This window comes from Cibotium barometz, chromosome 61, assembly GCF_041138505.1.
Source record: "Cibotium barometz isolate CiBa-2024 chromosome 61, ASM4113850v1, whole genome shotgun sequence".
NCBI classification, from domain to species: Eukaryota; Viridiplantae; Streptophyta; class Polypodiopsida; order Cyatheales; family Cibotiaceae; genus Cibotium; species Cibotium barometz.
This window is the reverse complement of record NC_141106.1, coordinates 28,812,641-28,832,458: the sequence shown is the minus strand read 5'-3', so window position 1 is coordinate 28,832,458 and position 19,818 is coordinate 28,812,641. Positions and strand designations below refer to the sequence as shown.

General features: G+C 43.9%; 1 protein-coding gene across 1 annotated transcript in view; it reads right to left on the bottom strand.

Annotated features, from left to right (window-relative positions):
• The window catches only part of LOC147604728 (uncharacterized), a 28,122-nt gene extending 8,961 nt beyond the window's left edge, over positions 1 to 19,161 (bottom strand). The window contains exons 1-7 of the mRNA XM_086794597.1: positions 17,635 to 19,161; positions 15,920 to 17,340; positions 15,515 to 15,803; positions 13,463 to 13,711; positions 1,870 to 2,037; positions 1,577 to 1,759; positions 1,341 to 1,454 (exon numbers count right to left, since the gene is read on the bottom strand). Of these exons, the coding sequence (XP_086650723.1) occupies positions 1,341 to 1,454; positions 1,577 to 1,759; positions 1,870 to 2,037; positions 13,463 to 13,711; positions 15,515 to 15,803; positions 15,920 to 17,340; positions 17,635 to 18,504 (3,294 nt within the window). The 5' untranslated portion in view covers positions 18,505 to 19,161. The remainder of the gene's footprint in view (positions 1 to 1,340; positions 1,455 to 1,576; positions 1,760 to 1,869; positions 2,038 to 13,462; positions 13,712 to 15,514; positions 15,804 to 15,919; positions 17,341 to 17,634) is intronic.
• Between the last annotated feature and the right edge of the window lie 657 nt (positions 19,162 to 19,818).

Sequence of the window (19,818 nt, the reverse complement as noted above, 5' to 3'; positions counted from 1 at the left end):
AGTTGTAGCTTTATGGTATATCGTATCTCAGCCAGGAAGTTAACAAGAGTGCATCACTGTTCCTCACACTATACAAGGACAATATAGATTCTTCGAAACAGAGACATGGCCGTACTGTAGGTAAAGTTGATCAATTGTGAAGAAGATGGAGTTAGATTCCGAAAGATCAGCATGAGGAAACAGGGACAGCATTACCACTTAAGGAATTTGGATGGTCAGGGACACATTACCGCTTGTTGAAATTTGGGCAGGCATGTAGGCTGATCATTTACAATGGGTTATCTCAATGCCCCAATTTAAGGGGGTTTTGTTGCTTTCCTCATGGTGAGAAAAAAAGGATGATCTAAAACTAAAATCACAGGCTGCCTTAGACAAGACTTACTTCACCCAAGCAGCTTGGCCTGTGATGCTCCAAGTGTTGACTGAACAACTCTTTGCACCTTGCCTTTATCTCCAAAAAATATTTACATATCCAAACGTCAATTTGAATCTCTTATAATTATGGATGAAAAGTCCTAACGCAGTGCCTATTAAAAAGTCCAAGCTTCTTGCTTTCTACCATAAGAAATTCACTAGTGTGCTTTTGTCAAAAAACACAAGATTCTTTCTTTCATACATTAAAATTTTATTTTTTGAAGTGGATTTTTTTCCCCAAAAAAAAACATTACTGAAATATCTGAAGACATTAAAACTCTCAAAGATGTAAAGAGAACAAAAATCTAGCAGAACAAAAACACAAAAAAAGGGCTACAAAAATAACGAAAGATGAATTTTTAGAAGCATACATCGGTAGATATAAATAGAGCATAATAAGGTCTCAAATGCTTAAAACAAAAGCGAAAGGTTTTGATTAAGAGGATATTAAATATATGAAAACAAACAAAAAAACACAAACATGCACACACGCGCGCATTATAGGGGCCTTCTTGGGTACACAGAAGAAAGAAGTCATGAAGCTCTTTGGGAGATAAAAGTGTCAACTGGAGGCCTACGCGGTAGACTTAGAAAAGCAACCCAAGTAGTGTTTGAGCATTGTGATTCATCACCAAAGAGCCAAATCTCACTAGCTACTGTGTCCTCCAGTTAAGGACGATATGATCTTCACAGATTACACTGTAGGTAGAGTGGACGGGTGGGAATAGATAGAGATAGATATCAATATAGAGGTAAGGTATAGGAGATGTGGATAGAGACAAAGACAGATAGAGATGGAGATGGATGTATAGATAGATAGACGGCTTATAATAGGAGAGAAAAAGAGACAAGCAAGTGACTCAAAACAAGAAAGAAAGAGTATGATGTACAACAGAAAACGAGGGGCTTCTTGAATGAAGACTTACTTCGGAATCTATCACCTCAAGCAACTTGGGTGTGACAGGCTCTGGAGAAAATTCATCTGGCTGGAATCTTGAAAGAATCCGTCCTATGAAAGGTAGGCTCAATGTTGGGCAGACCTGTTTAAGAGCAAACAAGAAGAATGTCAAATGGTAACCCCCCCTTCACCCCCCTCCCTCCACTCTTCTTTGGAGCACCAGAAAAGTTGCTTATCAAACAATTCAACGCAAAGAATGTTTACCTCTTTTATAAGAGACTTGTCTGTAAGCATGTCTTTTGGAAGCATCAGCAAACCTCCCATTGCTTTTAACAAAGGAAACATAATCAAGCTTTCTTCATCATCCTCTGTTATGCCAGTTCTCATCATGACATTATCACCATCTCTGCTCATTAAGTTTGAAAGCCACGAAGATAAAGTAGCCACCTGAAGAGTTGTGAAAGAGGATTAGTGATATGAAACTAGATCGTGCTGAATAAAAGTTGAAAGAAGCTCGATAACACAGAAGAGAGATTCCTTTGTAAGGTAGGTTCTACCGCATTTTTCAGCTGTGCTCCAACACTGAAGCTCAAACTGCTAGTTGGGATAGGCAAAACCCGAGTATCACTTATGGGGTCAGAAATGGGATCAGTGGGGGCGTCATCATCACGAAGAATTGCATTGAACATTGCCACATCCAGTCTAGCTACACATGCCTCAAGAACCTATGTCATGTCAAAGCACAAAACTGTTGTCAACATCTAGACAGATTTCTGAATAACAATTAAATTCCTCAGCTGAAATCTTAACTTGAAAACAAGAACAATATAATTGCAACTCCACGAAAGTCTTTACATGACACTTCCAAATCTGAAACCAAACAGCACCCATAGCTGTTTCTGGCCTTTGACGATCTCGTTCCCAAGGACAAGCTCCAGGCGGTATGTGTCACTTAACGTGCTTACTTATGGGGAAGTTGCATTGTAGAAGCATTAGGGATCATAATTTTGGCTAGCCTTAGGGTCAGCCATAAAAGAGCTTCCATATGGGGTGCCTAAGAACGACAAGAGGGGCTACCATGAGCCCTCGGCATAGGGGCAAGCCTTTAGGGCAGCCCATAGCCCAATCGGCCAGCATATAGGCCTATCAGCCAACGGACAAGACCCACCAGCCACACGTGTGGAAAAGCGATTGCATAAAATGTGATTTTCAGCATGTCAGGGATAGGGGACAACAGGCCGACAGCTATTCAACAAACCGACTTGCGTATAGGTGATCATATATAAGCAGCCCTTCAGTCATCTCATTCCTTCACATTTCAACAGTGAAAAACAGCAGCTAGCATGTGTGCCTAAGTCTTCTGAATTGTGCATACATCTTCAGCAAGAGCACTTCATTGTGCTACAGCCCAAGGCAACAGGCTGTAGAGGAAGTCGTCTTCAGCATTCAGTCATCAGTCCCACATCCCCTCAGCAGATCTGGCCCCTGGGTGTGCATATTGGCTCCCAAAGTGTTTCTAAGTTGTCTGCAGACTGCTTGATGATTCAGCCAACGTTTTGGTCTACTTCCTTTTTCATGGGATTTTTGGTGTTTTGTTATCCAAGGACCTGGCCGACAGCGGTCGGGTAGTTGTAGGGGCGATTCCATGAGCCTATTATCATGTGCAAGACATGTGCTGGCTAATCCCTGAAGGGGCAGTAGATAAAAGAATCAGACTAGAACCAGATTTTGGAGCTTGTGTTACTGATTTGGGCCAGGATGACCTTGTGGAGAGGACAAGAGGGCTGTCAGCCAGTTTTTAGAGGAGTTTGTCGCATGCACTCTGCACTGTAGTGCATGGTGACAAGATAGCTCATCATCAATGCAACACTGTACAGCAGTAGAACCCTTTAGGATTTGATATTTGTCGTCCGCCATGACCCCATTGTAATCCTCAATCTAGGATATGTCAAGCACGAGCTACGTAGGTCATTCCTCAACCTTAGAGAGTCAGTAAGTCAATCAAGTCCCTTAACCCACTTGGAGAGAATCATTCATGCATATAGAGTCAGTAGAAGCCTTAGGGTTTGCATCAGAGCATGGTTGCATATTGTATATCATTCATCCCATATGCACATAGACCACCTAAACCATTGCAGAAGCCTTAGAATATCATCCAGTATTTTTACCATATTTTATAGCATTTTTTACAACATTTTTCTAGCATTTATTACCATTATTCCATTTATCAAGTCATGTAGCTTTACTGAGCGAGTCGGCCAACTTTACCGCCAACAGACCAGCACCTAAAGTGCATATAAATAGCATTGCTTCACATCATTCACTCATCATCTCATAAGCATTTCAGTCTTATTCATCAGGTTAATGCTTATTTTCCATTGGCAAAGCTAACAGATCCTCAAGACAAAGTCCACATAACAACTCCCCACCTCACGCGTGAGGTAGTCATTTGGTGGCAGCATTGTTCTAGTATCCATAGACACCACATCACAAGTGTCACACCTTTTCGCTGGGATACCTTTTGTCCATGACCTTAAGACCAGATTTCTCCCTCCCCAGTATTTGACTAACCTAGCAGATGAGTTCTATGGACTCAAACAGAATGCGTCACCCGTGCTTCAGTTTTCTAGTAAGGTTATAACTTTAGCACAAACATTAGGATTATCTGAGCAAGCCAAGATGAATCAATTCATTCGTGGATTAGATCCTAGCATCCGGTTCACAATTCGTAACTTTGAACCCAACACATATGACCAAGCTTTGACTCTGGCTCAAAATGAAGAAATGAGAATGAACGAAGGCAAGCCTAAACAACCGCACTCTAGTACCAAACCCCAACCAGGGAAGGGTACTCCATCTTCTAAAGACGCTAAGACAGACAACAGTCCTAGCTTTAGTTTAGGGGGTAAGAAACCCAAGCTTAAGAAAACCCCTGAGGAAAAGACTAAAGGAGGTATCACTGGAGGATATCTTCCTCCAGGGGAGCAAAGTAAGTACCAGTCAGACAACAGATGTTATTTCTGTCATACCATTGGGCATGGTAAGAAGGATTATCAAAAACGGCAAGCGAAGCAAGCCTCCAAAGAGTCTTTTGCCACAGTTGCCGCAATATCTCCCGCTCCTCCAGAACTGCCTGCTACCACCAATGCGGTTCAGCTCCTACCTTCTATGCATCCCATGCCATCCGTGGTGCTTGATGCTAAGCAGAAGGGTGAGGCTACAACCACACAGAAAAGCCTGATCCGAGCTTATGGCTCTGCCAAGGGCCACCCTTTTTGCCATGGGCAATTCTAAGGACGCCATCTCTCCCCAGCTGACTACCAACATGAGCTGTACCTTAGTGCCCTATCATTTGGAGGCGGACTGGTTTACACCTGGTCTCCGCACCCACATATCTCAACGGGCACAGCAGATTTCTTTTCATGTTCAAAAGGCCTCATTCCAGCGAGATTTCATTGTCTCTCCTCTTTTGGGATGTGACATGATCTTAGAAATCCAATGGTTTCATCGGTATGAACCTATTTCAAATTGGGGACAAGACACCTTTGTTATCTCTAAAGGTTTTCCTGAGCCTGTCATGATTCGTGGGAGTAGGCGCATCCTTGGCATTCCTATGATTTCTCATCTCCACGCCCGACAAGCTATCCGCAAGGGAGCGGAAGGAGCATTGATTTATGCTCAAACAGCTTCTATCTCATCGATAATAGTTGTCTCATCTTCTTCTTCAATCCCTCAATTGGCAAATCTCCTTTCTCATTCAGACATTTTGCTTAAGGATGATCTCCCACCCTCGCGTCCTGAGAATCATCATATCAATTTGGTCCCTAGGGCAGAACCTCCTAGCAAGTTTCCCTATCGTCTTTCCAAGACTTTCAAGGGAAAGCTAGAACAGCAGTCGATACTACTAAAACATTTGAAACATGTTCCTTATGGACGCGTTTTCACAGTCAACACAGACCACCAAGCACTCAAGTGGCTCCTGACGATGCCACGTGCCTAGTGGAGTAATCGACACACCAGATGGAGCAAGCTCTTTCACCAGTTTGGAGAACTGAACAAGCACATCCCTGGTAAGCATTACCCAGTGGCCGATGCTCTTAGTAGAAAGACCCGCATCCAGACCATTCAAGAGTCTACCATTCTCAAAATCTTTGGAAATGACTTGGATAGCATGACCAATCCACATGTCGATTCCGCAGAGTTTGGTATTCAATACAGTTTGGCCCTCAATTCTGAGCCTGGCCATTATTCAGTTCACAGACAGGCAAATAAGTATACACGAGATGTCCACTTCAAGGAAGGGGATAGGGTCTATTTGCATATCACGAAACAGGTGGGCAAACTTTGTCCCAAGCTTTCTTTCCGTAGTTTTGGATCCTTTCCGAAAGTTAAAAAGTTAAGTGATGTCCCCATGAAATTGAAGTTGCCTAACAGCTGGACAATGCATGATGTTTTCCATGTTTCTTGGCTAAAACCATATGTTGGACCAAAAGTGTTTGATGTTTCAGATGAACAACAGCCAGACGTGATAGACGAATCAGAAGTCATTGAGCCTGAGCAGATCCTTCTTCATCGTTGGAAGCATGGTTCCAGTCGAAGACTCCGTCAGTTCTATACGAAGTTCCAAGATCGAGATACCCACGAAGCAGTTTGGCTAGACGAAGAGTTCTTTCAAGAGTACCCCTAATTGTTGACGGACTAATTGGAAGCTATGAACCTGCCACCAAGCTAAGCAGGAGGGAATGTCACATGTACTCTACACTATAGTGCATGGTGACAAGATAGCTAATCATCAGTGCAACACTGTACAGCAATAGAACCCTTTAGAATTTGATATATGTCGTACGTGTCGTGACCCCATTGTAATCCTCAGTCCAGGATATGCCAAGCACGAGCTACGTACATCATTCCTCAGCCTTAGAGAGTCAGTCAGTCAGCCAATCAAGTCCCTTAATCCACTTGGAGAGAATCATTCATGCATATAGAGTCAGAAAAAGCCTTAGGGTTTGCATCAGAGCATGGTTGCATATTGCATATCATTCATCCCATATGCACATAGACCACCTAAACCATTGCAGAAGCCTTAGAATATTATCCAGTATTTTTACCATATTTTATAGCATTTATTACCATTATTCCATTTATCAAGTCGTGTAGCTTTATTGAGCCAGTCGGCCAGCTTCAAAACCAGCCGACCAGCACCTAAAGTGCATATAAATAGCATTGCTTCACATCATTCACTCATCATCTCATAAGCAGTCTTCAGCCTCTTGGAGCTTCATCGCTTGAGCATATAGAGCATACATCAACAAACGCATCAGCCCATATTCAGCCAAGGAAGGAAGCGCTTCAAAACCTGCGTTTTCAGCCTTCATGCAGAATTCAGCACTCCTACATATCATCGTTTTGCTACAGCCACTATGGTGAAGGTAAAACGTTTCATATTCATTCATTCCTAGTGCTGCATAACACAACCTAGAACAGTCCTAATCAGCCCCTTCTCTCAGCCTCAGATTTGCAGCCTTCCTACATTCCATTGGAAGAGTGCATAGCCTTGAGATCGGGCATCATTGGTGCTTCTACAGCCGTGTACAATTCAACCCGACTCTTGGTCTTTCAAAGGTCTTGCATTTGGCTTATCTACAGTCCCAAGTCAGTCATAAAGTCATTCTCTTCAAAGATAATACCCCTAGCAATAGGAGGGGGCTCTTCAGTGAGTAATTTGGGACCTAATAAGGTGTCCAGATCTCTCTCTCTCTCTCTCATCTCTTAAAGTTTAAAGTGATAAAGTGGATTGCTAAAGACTCGCGCAACTCTGGATAAAGAAGGCGGTGTGAGACTTTGTGTGACAAGATCCTTCATTACGCATAATTCCGCTGCATGTTACAAAGTTGTTCTCTGTCGGCTGTAGCAATATATGTGAATATGTGTCCTGGATCTGGCCAACAGTAGGGCAGCCAGTCCATAAGGTGTTTTCAGCCCTATAAAAGGGCACTTTGGCTCAAGGTTAAGATCATTCAATCCTTCTTGGATTGAGTCACTAGAATAGAACTAGACTAGGTATTTCTACCTTTTCCAAGACAGCCTATGGCTATAGGACTAGTACAACCTTTTTGTACTATATGAATATTTTATTGAATGCTCAGCTATCTCTCTCTCCCTTCTCTCTCTTCTGTATGCGTTTTGCATCAGCAGGTTCCAGGATGGTGTTTAAGGCTGCAAGAAGACTCCCAGAGCTTCCCCATGTAACATTGGTATCAAAGCATCATGCTCAACAAGGCTAAACACTGATTCAGTCCCAGATGAAGAGGCACAATCCAAGGAAAGGAACACAAGACATGGAAGAAATTCCCAGGAGGTTGGTTGGTGGTGTTCCACAAGATCCAGGGGAATGGCAATTATATGAGTCAGGTGCCACTTGGGGCACACCAGGAAAGGCTTTCAGGCGACGGTTCCAGGGGAGGATGATCCTCCAAGGGGTGGAGTGAACTGTGAGAGTGCCAAGACTCAATACTCACGAAAAGAAGACCAGAGAAAGTGTTCAGGGATAGGGCATGAAGGAATAGGGGACAGGATGGAATGTGTGAAAATGGTATTTTAGCCAGCCCAAAAAAAGGGTTTTATTTAATTTTAGGATTTTGGGTCTTGGCTGCTGGCTGAGAGCCCCTGTACTCGGCCGACCAGCAACCCAACCCCATATATATGCATCGCTTCATCATTCAGCAATTCACCACATCATAAACAATAATACCATCTATTTCTGCTGCAAGTGCCTCCTCTACATCAGAATATCATCATCGTTATCAGCTCCAGCATTTTCTCCTACAGCATATCTTGGAACAACAGCCCTCTCTGCATCCAACAGTCTACTTTTTCTCCTACAGCTCACATCCTTGGGACAGCAGCCCTCTCTGCATCCAGCAATCTGCATTTTCTCCTACAACACAACTCGGGACAGTAGCCCTCTCTGCATTCACCATATCTACGTTTTTCCTACTGCAGCTTATCTTGGGACACCAGCCCACTCTCTGCTTCATCATATCAGCGTTTCTCTACAGCTCACATCGCTGGGACAGCAGCCCTCTCTGCTCATCAGCTCACATCGTCGGGACAGCAACCCTCTCTGCTCATCATCATCATTCGACATCGAGACGGGAGCCCTCTCTACTCCTCATCACCCCTCAGGTACCGCAGCACCCTTGTCACCAGAGCCTGCACCACTTCACCTTCTGCTACCCACTACAGATATCTACCACCTCAGAGTGCCTCTACATCCATCGACGCGAGCCTTCGACACCGACCACCTCTCGGAGTGCCTTTGCCTCACATTGACGCAAGCCTTTGTCACCAACCGTGCTTCAGCTCTGACCTCGTCTGTGCTTCTGTACCGGTCTACTACTCAGAGTCACCTCACATCAGACGTCCTCTTGTATATGATTTCATTCATCGTCTGTCAAAACCCCATAGGATCTCCTCGTAGAACGCTCCTGGTACAAGACTCGAAACCTGCAAACAAACAAACAACAAGGGGGTGCAGGCCTGACTCACCGCCCAACAATGACAGCCGTGGGCAAGGCCACAGTCTTGGCTGTCCCCACCAGGTTGACGTACCGACCAATCTCCACCTCGCGACGTCCCGTACCGCCACGAAGCTACTCTCGCGGGCCTCAAGATTGCTGTCGGCCTCGGCTGCGTAAAGAAGGTGCACGTCTGCACTTGATCCAGGCTCCAGACCATAGAGCTCTCATAAATCACGCGAGACTCTATATGACTAATGACTAACCTTGGCCACCCTTTTATAGACTCTTGGCCGGTCATCGGGCATCCACACTTGGGCGCCCGCCTGTCCATACTTGGGTGCCCTCCCGTTAGTCTATCCCTAACTCAGCTAGCCAATCAGCCTGCCTAGCTCCAAGCTTCCCCAAACCTCGAAGCTAGTCTTGTGTGCGTATAGCACACGGTAGATACACACTGTGCACATGACATACTCCCCTTCCTCTAAGAGCTCACTCCTTAGCTCACTAAAAAGCCAGGGTAATCTCTCTGAAGAGTAGCCAATGTCTCTCATGTAGCGTCCTCCTCAACACGATCCTTCCACTTGATCTTGTATTCTGTGATAAGCGTATTACGCAATCTTCTTTTACGAAATCCAAGAATCTTTTTAGGTTCGTGCGGAACAAATGTCATGTCCTCGACATCTATGATTTCCTGAGGGAGTAACTAACTGGTCTGTTCCACCCAGTACTTCCTTAAGTCTACTGACATGAAATACAGGATGAACTTTCACATGAGAAGACAAATCCAATTCATATGCGACTGAACCAATCCGTCGTGTAATACGAAATGGTCCACAGTATCTAGGGGATAATTTCCAAGATCGACTTGTCCGTAAAGTCTCGGAATCTTTCAGAACTCGAAAATACACCATCGTTCCTTTAGAGAACTCTCTGGGTGAACGATGTCTATCAGAATAAAATCTGTCTCGGTCTTGAGCACTTCTAATAGATTCCTTCGTAACTTGTAACATTTCTTGCATATCTTGCAAAAAATTACGTGCTGCATCATGCAGAAGTCCTGAGAATCCTACTGTATAGGTTGAAAACCATACATAAGCATGAAAGGACTAAAACTTGTACTCGTATGCTTAGTACTGTTATAAGAAAATTCTAACATAGAAAGATAATCCTCCCATGAACTCTGTCTTTTGGATACATATGCGCGAAGAGTCCCTATCACTGACTATGTCCTGCGGTAACCCGTACAGTCTAAACAATTGCTCGATAAACTGCCGTGCTAATTGCATAGCTGTAATAGTCTTCCGGGTCGGTAAAAATGTAACCATTTTTGTCAAGCGATCTACCACAACCCAAATAGAATCGTGGCCTTGATGTGTTCTTGGCAATCCGGTAATAAAATCCATGGAAATACTTTCCCATTTATTACCTGGGATTTGCAAAGGATGCAACAACCCAGTCTGTCTAAAGCGTTCAGCTTTATTTGCCTGACAAATTTGACACTTGAGAACATAATCTTCTACATACCCTTTCATCTTTGGCCAATAAAAAGTGTGTTTCACTAACGATAGCGTCCTGTGTACCTCAGGGTGTCCAGCAAAAGGGGCATCGTGACACTCCTTAAGAATCTTGGACCTAATGTCCGGGATCTGTGGTACACAAATTTTATCATTACGGAATAGTAAACCATTCCAAATCATCCACTGGCCTCCTGCAGCCTGAATGGTAGGCTGTTAAGTCATTGAGTCTTGGTCAATCAATGAGCTCCCGTCCTGGATCTTCTGCCAAAATGGACCAAAATAACTTTCAGTCCTGCAAAGCCCTCTCAATGACTGAAATAAGTCAGTAGAAATCTTGGTGAACGACAAAGTATTCGCCTCTCTAATTCGACTAAGCGCGTCTGCAACACTATTCATGGACCCTTTCCGATAGTGAATCTCAAAATCAAAATCTCGCATTAACTCGGCCCAACGAGCTTTCCTTCCTCTCAAATCATCCGCATCACACACATACTTGATTGACTGATGATCAGTCAATAGCACAAACTTGGAGCCATATAAATAATGTCTCCAATCCTTGAGAGCATGAATCACAGCATAAAGCTCTTCAAGGGTTGGCCAACGAGATTGAGTGTCGCCTAGCTTTTTACTTTGAAAAGCAACCGGTCTACCATCTTGAAATAGAGCAACCCCGATGGCATAGTCACTCGCATCAGTTTCAAGAACATAAGGCCGACTAGGATCGGGTAATGCTAAGATATGTGCTTCCTTGACTTTATCTTTCAAAAGTCTGAAGGCCATATCCCAATCGTTATTCCAAGTGATAGGCTGATTTGACTTACGTCCACGACCTTTCAATAGGTCGGTCATCGGTAGTGTGAGCTGAGAGTACTCCCGCACAGATTTTCGAAGAAAAACAACAAAACCAAGAAAAGAACGAAGTTGTTTCACTGTTCGCGGTATAGGCCAATCCAAAACCTTCTGAACTCGGTCATAGTCAATGCTCAATCCATCTCTAGTGATCTTGTGTCCCAAGTAAATAATTTCTGTCATAAAGAACTCACATTTACTTAATTTAGCATATAGTTGATTCTGTCTTAAAATAGATAAGACAATCGTGAGGTGTCTAACATGATCCTCAAGAGTACGACTATATATCAAAATATCATCCAGGAACACCACCACAAATTTCCCCAAATGTTCACGAAAAAGATCATTTATCATTTGCTGGAAAGTGGCTGGAGCATTGGTCAACTCAAAAGGTAATACGAGAAACTCGTAATGGCCATACCTAGTCCGAAAGGCGGTTCTTTCGACATGCCTTTCATGAATACGTATCTGGTGATAGCCAGTACGTAAATCTATCTTCGTGAAATATTTCGCTCCTGCTAACCAGTCAATCAGGTCATTTGATCTAGGGAGAGAATAACGGTTCTTAATTATTAGCTTGTTCAATCTTTTGTAATCTATACACATTCTCCAGGTGTTGTCCTTCTTTCTCCTAAGCAACACAAGTGCACCCCAAGGTGATTTACTTGGACGGATCTGGCCCATCCTCAAATAATCTTCGAGTTGTTTAGCCAACTCAACTTCCTCAACTTGGCTTTATCCTATAAGGTGGAATACTGACAGGATGAGTAACAGGGATCAAGTCAATACGATGATCTACTGCCCTTTCAAGTGGTAAACCCGATGGCAGTTCCTTAGAAAATACATCTTGAAACGAATCAAGTATCTTCTGTAATTCTTTGCTTTCAAATACACTTAATTCATTGACATCCATGGAAGGGATGAGAAATGAAGAAAGTGGAATCAATACACAATGGAAAGCAGTATACAAAGAAGAATCCATTATATTACCAAAATCGACTGTATTTACAAGAGGTCCCTGAGAGGGATGTATACAATGACCTAAAATACTATACTGGGTGTTCCTATGCTGAAAAGAAAAAATATGACTAGACTAATCTATCTGGACTTGAAGACTCTTAAAACCACTCAATCCCTAATAACAAGTCTACATTTTCTAGGTGCATAACATAGCATTCTAGAGTATCTTTGTAGTCCTGAATCCAGATTGGTAGCATCTCCACCTTTCGATCCCATACTTGCCTTCCCGTAGGTAGGCGTACCTCATAGGTATGATCGCTGGGGATCATATCAAGACTCAACTTCTGCACAAGTTTGTAGTTAACAAAATTATGTGAGCTGCCAAGGTCTAGAAGAATGTGGATTCTATGGCCATTCACTTCTCCATAAACTCGGAGAAGATCATGCAAGCCAAAAACGTTTAGAGTTGAACAAACAATCACCTCCCAACCATGACAACCGTGGGCAAGCCCACAGTCTTGGCTGTCCCCACCGAGCCACAAGCTGAGCTAACTAGGTTGATGTACCGACCAATCTCCACCTCGCGACGTCCCATACCACCACGAAGCTACCCTCGTGGGCCTCGAGATTGCTGTCGGCCATGTCTTTGTGGTATGGAACACCTGAACCTATTCCATGTAATGTCTCTTGATGCTTCAACCTTCCAAATCTTTAGACCTGGATGCCCTATTCTTTATGCATAGCTAACCTCAGGTGACCTTGCAAGGTTGGTTCCAATCTGTCGTGGACAACCAGATAAGGACCTCTTTAGCCCTTTATCACTATTTGTTGCTGCTGACACCTTCCTTGGTATGTTTGTGTTGACTTTGATAGGTGTTGCGACTGCTCCTATGACCTAGAAATCCTTCACATTGTAACATACTAATGTCCCTCTGCTTGGAATCCATTGTGTGAGCACTGACGACGAGGAGGTTGATGAAATCCTTGGTTGCTTGAATCCTCTAGCAGATGAATAAATCCATTTGCATCGCTCATGTTGATGGCTCTTGATAGCCAAGTCCGCCCTTGTGAAGCTGAATGCATGCCTGTAAAATTTCTAAGAATGGGGCTTGCAGAAACAAAGAGAGAGCTTGTCAAATCTTGAAAGGCTCTGGGGAGTTTGATCCATGGGCAGCATACCGAACATAGGTATGAAGTTGGTCATAGGTGTGAAGACAATATTGTTTCTAAAGCAAGAAAATCAAGCCTAGTAGTAGCTTATCCTTATGAAAAAGGAAAGAAAATCACAAAGTTTAAAGCGTGTTTACCATTTTGTTGAGCATCGGTAAGCATCCACACGCGACACCCAGCCTTCGAACAGGACACAATCTTTCATAGGCATCAAGAAATGCTTTTTTCCAGATCTCTACTGAAATGTTTCCTTGCCTAGCATCCTCAAGTTCCAAACCAAAAGATGTCTTCTCGTTTTTCCTGTCATACGACCTCGTGTCTACATCCCTTTGATTAATTTCAGATGAAATGCCATCCATAGGTTTCTGCATTTGTGGAGTCAAAACCTGCAAAAGGCCCAATTTGAAGAACTTCACCCGGTTGTTGCCTCAAGTGTATCAAAGCTGACACACAATAGATTGGATGTGATTGAACTAAATGGAGCAAGTAACTCATGTCCTTAACGTATTTCAACACAGACTTCAGATTATTTCCTAAACTTAACAAGGACAAAAATGCAATTTTAACATTGTGATAGTCTACTCATAAAGCTTCAAACCCGTATGTGTATGTGTCCATCTTCTGTGTAAATCTCCACTGCTTTGGTCATTGGGTTCACAACTGGGCAGCCATTGACCCTCGTTGACGGCATGCTAAACTAGTGTAGAAACTCTTCCCAGAGAGTTGCTGCACCTCACAGTAACACCTCAACGTGGCAATCACAGTTTTGTTCATGCTCTCTGTTCACCCCTTGAAATGCAGGTGAAAGGCTGTACTGGACTGCAACTTAGTCCCCAAACCATAGAACAAGGCTTTCCAAAAGCTTTATGTGAACTTTGAATCCCTGTCTCTATCTTCTTGAAAAGCCCATAAAGCCTGAACATCTCGCAGATTAAAGCCAGGGCACCTCCTGTATCACATGCATCAGGCCTCGAATGCATGTGTCAAGACTGCTGAGGATGTACAGGGTAGTTTAGAGGAGCTTTACACCATTGTAAGCCATATTGATAACGGACAGAGTCGGTAGCTGAAAATGAGGATTCTAAGAGAATGGGCAGACCAGGATAAAAGAGCACCATAAGAAAGGGATGGGCACTGTCACACTAGTTAAGAATTGAAAACAGTGATTCAAATATGATGATTTGACCTCTCAGATGAACACAACTTTATAAATGATCCTACACTAGACCTGCACAGTGATGACGTAAGGATGTCATAGATGGCAGCACACATAGTCTATGCTGTCATGAAGGGTAGACCAAGCCAGGATGATAAATAAATATAAGTAAAGTTTTAGGAAAATTCCGGAAAAAGACTTAGTTCTCACAACAGGCTTGCTCTACTAGTGTGCCACAATACATTATGCCTTTCTTGGTTGCATCAGTAAGAGCATCCCTCTCTCTAGCATAGTATGGCATGTGCATCATCACACTAACACCCTTGAAAAGTTCAGGTCAGTCACATGGGGCTTTTCTAGGTCCTCAAACTCCTGATCATGTTTCCCTAGAAGCTACTTATTGATAGGCACCTTGACTCATACAAAACTTGAAATGCTCGTCACCAAGAGAATCAGAGATAACCTTCATCTATAAAACCTCTGACATGTGCCCATATTCCATTGTAAAAACCCCATTAATGAGAAGATGCCAGTTAAGCTGCTAGGAGCCCAAATTTTGGTTGGAACGAGTGCAAGAGACGGATCAACGATGATTGAAAATTGCCATGGGAAGTCGGGCACGTGGCAGGCGGATGTGAAACTCCAGTGAGAGAACACATGACCAGCTATGGCAGGTAGTGGAACAGCACTCTCAACAGTGAGAACAGAGCAAACAAGGTGCCATGAAAAATGGCAGGCACTATATGACCTGCTGGTCAACAAGACAAACTAGCATACAGCTGATTCATAAGCAATTGATGTCATCATACAACACCGCAGGGCAATCTGTCGGGCCACATGTAGCACTGTCCTCAGGTGGTCCAAAAGGGGGCCCACGTATCGTGCCTCCTAACTTCGAAGATCACACACCAAGGGTCAAAAGGCTCTAAGGACATAACATGCACAAACTCACTTTAGAAGTGTCAACTTAGACAGCATAGAAATAGTCCAGATTTTTCTAGATACAAACATAGTGTGTCCGCACATCACAAACCTGCCACCATATTGACTCCATTACTTTGGTATAAATCCATCCCTCCAAACGTTCTAAAGCTGCAGTAAAGGTGCTTGGCTCCCTCCAATCCTCAAAATTAAGTACAGGAGAAGTAACTTGTTGCTGCTGATGGAGCTTCGTGCCCTTTGGAAAACTTGTAAAATGAGCTCTTTTTGCCTGCAAAACTGTGTGTATGGCTGTGTCCACCTTTGGAGATGCTGGCAAAACATTGAATGCATTTGAGATGGTTTCCCTCAATACAGCACCATTAGACCACCAGAAGGTCAACCTGCAATAAAGATTTCGGACTTAACAAAAAAACTTAGAAAACCCAGAAAGATGTGCCAAATGCAACCACTCATTCCATAAACCCATAATTGAGCCTAGCAGAGAAGCAATACAGACCTTGGAACATCATTACCACAAGCTCTGGCAACTAAAACAAGCCCTGCAACAGTGTTTCTTGCACAGCTGGCCCTTCTCTCTTGGCTCCAATGTTTACAAGCATATACATACATTCTTGCAAGCCTCCGTGCAGGAGCATGAAGCTTCAGTGACGAACTACTGTGTTCTGCTGTAGTTGAATACAAGGCAGCCTCTACAGCAGCAACATCTCTGAGTTCCCCTTTCAAATTCTCAACTTCAACTTCCAAATGCTGGACTCTTGTTTCTGCAGCTGCAGTCTTGGCTTCAGCAAGTGCCGCCTTAAGTTTAGCTTCTTCTGTTGCTTTCTTGTCAACCTTCTCACTACCCCTATCTGGGCTCTTAGAAGCCCTTGCTTTTCCTTCTTGATTTGCACTTTTAGATGTCTTTAGGACCTGACCTGAGCTCTGAGAAATCCTCCCTTTCATTTGATCTGGACTCTTGGAGGCCCTCATCTTGGGTTCTTCTACAGCATCCTTCTGTTTCAAGGAAGGCTTCACTGCAACTTTTGCCTTAGGTTCAACCAGGTTTTTTCTCTGATACTTATCCTCAACTATTCTTCCTGATTCAACTATGGATGCTTCCCCTAACTCAACTCTACGATTGGAATATTTGAGTTTGTCCAACATTTTCTCATTGTCTACATCTCCTTTCATAACCTTCTTTGGCTCTAACCTTACTTCTGAAGGCCTGGCATTGCTTTCCTTAGTTAAGTTTGAGGTGCTTGAGTTTGCTGTGGTGGTTATAATACTGGTACTTGGTAATCCCACTTTCTCTCCAAGTATTCCCGCCTTTCCTGTCACAGGGGTTTTCCTCTCAACAGGGTTGTTCATTGCTGACTCAGTAGACGCCTTTGCCATATTGATACTGCTGCTATTTCCAGCATGTGTCCCATACATGCTCAAACGTTCTAAGGACAACTTAGAATGTGCATTATTCATCACAGCTTTGTTCACACCATCATCATTTGTGTGCGCTCCCTTATGAACATCCTTCCCACCCATTGAACTGGTCCCTGTTGTTCCTTTAGTTTCAACAGCAGCTTTTTCACCAGCTGCTTTTGTGCCCTTATCAGCAGCAGCACTGGAAACAGACTCTGAGCCACTAATTGAAGATGGAGTAAGAAAAGAAGAACTGCCTGCCATTCGAGGCCCTTTTGCCAGAAAGTTTGATGATCGTGCTCCAAGAGAGGTATGGGCAAGAAAATCATCCTCGCCAGCACTATCAGGATCCGAATACAAATCATTGGACTCATCCATGAACAAGCTTGTATCCCTTGCTAGAAAAGAACGTTTTGCAGCGTATGCAGTTGCAGCTGCAATTGCAGCAGCCTTAACAGGTAAGGCTTGTGGAGAAGATATGGCATGTCTGGATACCCAGTCATCATCTTTTCCTGGTTGTTTCTGCATCATAACACATATCAAATTAATTGTTGTCGAACAAGATTTCACCTAATCATGGTTCGCTATACACTGGAAGAAGGGTCCATTGTGCATGTGTGTATGGTGGTTTTTTTTGGGGGGGTGGGGGCAGCGGTAGGCGGGGTGGGGGTGGGGGGGGGGGGGGGGCGCCCATGTGTGTGTGTGGAACTGGTTCAGTTGTGATGGGAAACCAGCGCCCCAATGCTGTGGCAGGCAAGATGCAAAATGTGTACTTGCATAACAGTCAGCAGTGAGTTCATGAGATGCAAAGCTCACCTCCACTATCTGTTGCATTGGTGAGTTAGTCTGCTTCTGAACAATGATTTGGGAGACCGAAGCAACTGCTGCAACACTCACATTCTCCCGAGGCTGGTGCAAACCCAGAGGAGCACCAGGAACATGAACATCCTCATTGTCATCATCCTCATCATCAGTAAAGGGTGCTATCTCCTCGCCTTTACCAACTCCCTCTTCCTCATCTTCACTCAAGAGAGCTGCCACCAGCGACTGCTGTGTCTCCTCGTCCAATGGCGGCACAGACAATGAGTCAGATGTTCTGCTGGAGAATGAATTGGCTGATGATGCAGAAGCAGGGAAGCGACCCTCTGCAGCAGCTGCACCAGAATGCCTGCCTTCTTGATGCCGTCCCACGGTGAGATGCAGGTAAGAAATGTTGCCCTTAGAGGAGAACTTCTTGGAAACAGTGAGCGGGATTGCGATGCTTTTGGAATCGGGAAGGGCTGCGAAAGCCGCCAAATCCAATTTAGCCTGGGCTAAAGGCTGCCCTTTGAGATTGGTGGTCTCCAGGAGGGAGAAGACGAGGGGGCAGTCTAACTCAGGCGATGTTTTCTTTGCACGCTTCAAGACATCGCCATTGGGAGCAACAGATATACAGAGAGACTCGCCGAGGACGATTTTCCCACACTCTGGGCCGCTGCCGGGGACCGGGCTAACGCTTCTGCTGTTGGCGATGGGTTTCTCCCCTCTGCTCCATCGCAGGATCACCGACGCAGGAGCTTTTGAAGACCGTTGATGGCACTCCCATGGCTTGATCTCGTGTAGATGAAGATCAAGGTCCACGAGCTGCGACGCCGCAGAGGCCGACGCCCGGTCCTTCTTGGATCGGGATCCCAGTCCCAACACCATCGCTGTAGCAGGAAAATTAGGTCGAATTCGGGGGTCGCATGATCGTTAAAATAAATATAGCATAACGAAGAAAGAGAAGCAAAAAGCTTCTTGCTATGGCGATGGGTGACAAGAGCTTCTCGATGCAAGAAGAGCTTCTGGCTATGGCAATCAGCGACACACTGCTTCTGGCTATGGAGATTCAATGCGGCAATCGACAATCGGCTTGGCTATGAAGACACGGATAAGAAAAATTCCCAAATGGCTATGGCGATGAGCAGAAATGTATTGAGGAAATAAGCAGGAATGTCTATGGCGATGAGCAGAAATGGCTATTGCAAGAGAGGGTTTTGCAAAGCAGGAAAAAGCAGCACGAGTGTAAGCTATGGCGAACACAGATTTTCAGACCATGGTAAAAATGGGTTCAAACTTTTGCTTGCCTTGAAATTAAAGACTAAGATTTTGGGGAATTTTAATTATAGAACCGTTGATGTTTAAAATTTTAACCAAAGGTCATGTTTCCTTTGAAGGGAAATTTTGTTTTTTTTTTCCAAAATTGTTTCTTACTCCTTGGCATCTTCCCAACCCAAACTATTAAAATATTCACTTTTTGCACTAAATAGACCAATGTTTTTCATTCCCACATTTCTTGCTATGGAGGCCAAGTTCTCATAGTGTAATTTGTAACTGTCCCATTTGGCACAATTAAGAAAAGGGAGACCATGTTGCATTTAATGCTTCCATTGCCAAATGTATTTGTTTTTTTTTTCAAGGGCTGAAATTATATTATAAAAGGGGAATGGGTTTTACAAAAAGCTTTTTATAAAGAAGCTTAACTTGTTACAAAGCAGCTTGAAGCTCTACTAGTTCCAATATGACCTGAATCAACTTGTTGTCCATGAAGTTCCACGCCATCGACTCTTTCTTTTTAAACTCAGTCTCTTTGGCTACCTCTATCGCCTCTTTGTTACTCATGCTGATCAATTCCACGTCCATTCTTGCCATTTGAAGAGTTTCGAGCTATGCGATCTCCTTCAGCAGTTTTATCTTGGACTCCTTTAATGCCATCCTCATCTGCACACATATAAACCTTGTTTCAGGCCGATGACCATATCCCCTTGTACATATTGGAAGACCCACTGGTTCCTATTGACCTAAGCTGTCCAGAGATAAGTGGCTCTAAGAGAATTCCACAAGTCCGAGGACATGCCATAGCTTTCTCCTAGGAGTAGCTCCTTCCAGTTTAGGTCCTTCGGCGGGTGGGCAGGGGCAATAAGGTTGGCCATGAGTTTAAGCACCTCCGAGTTTGATGGACAAGAAATGAACAAGTGAGGG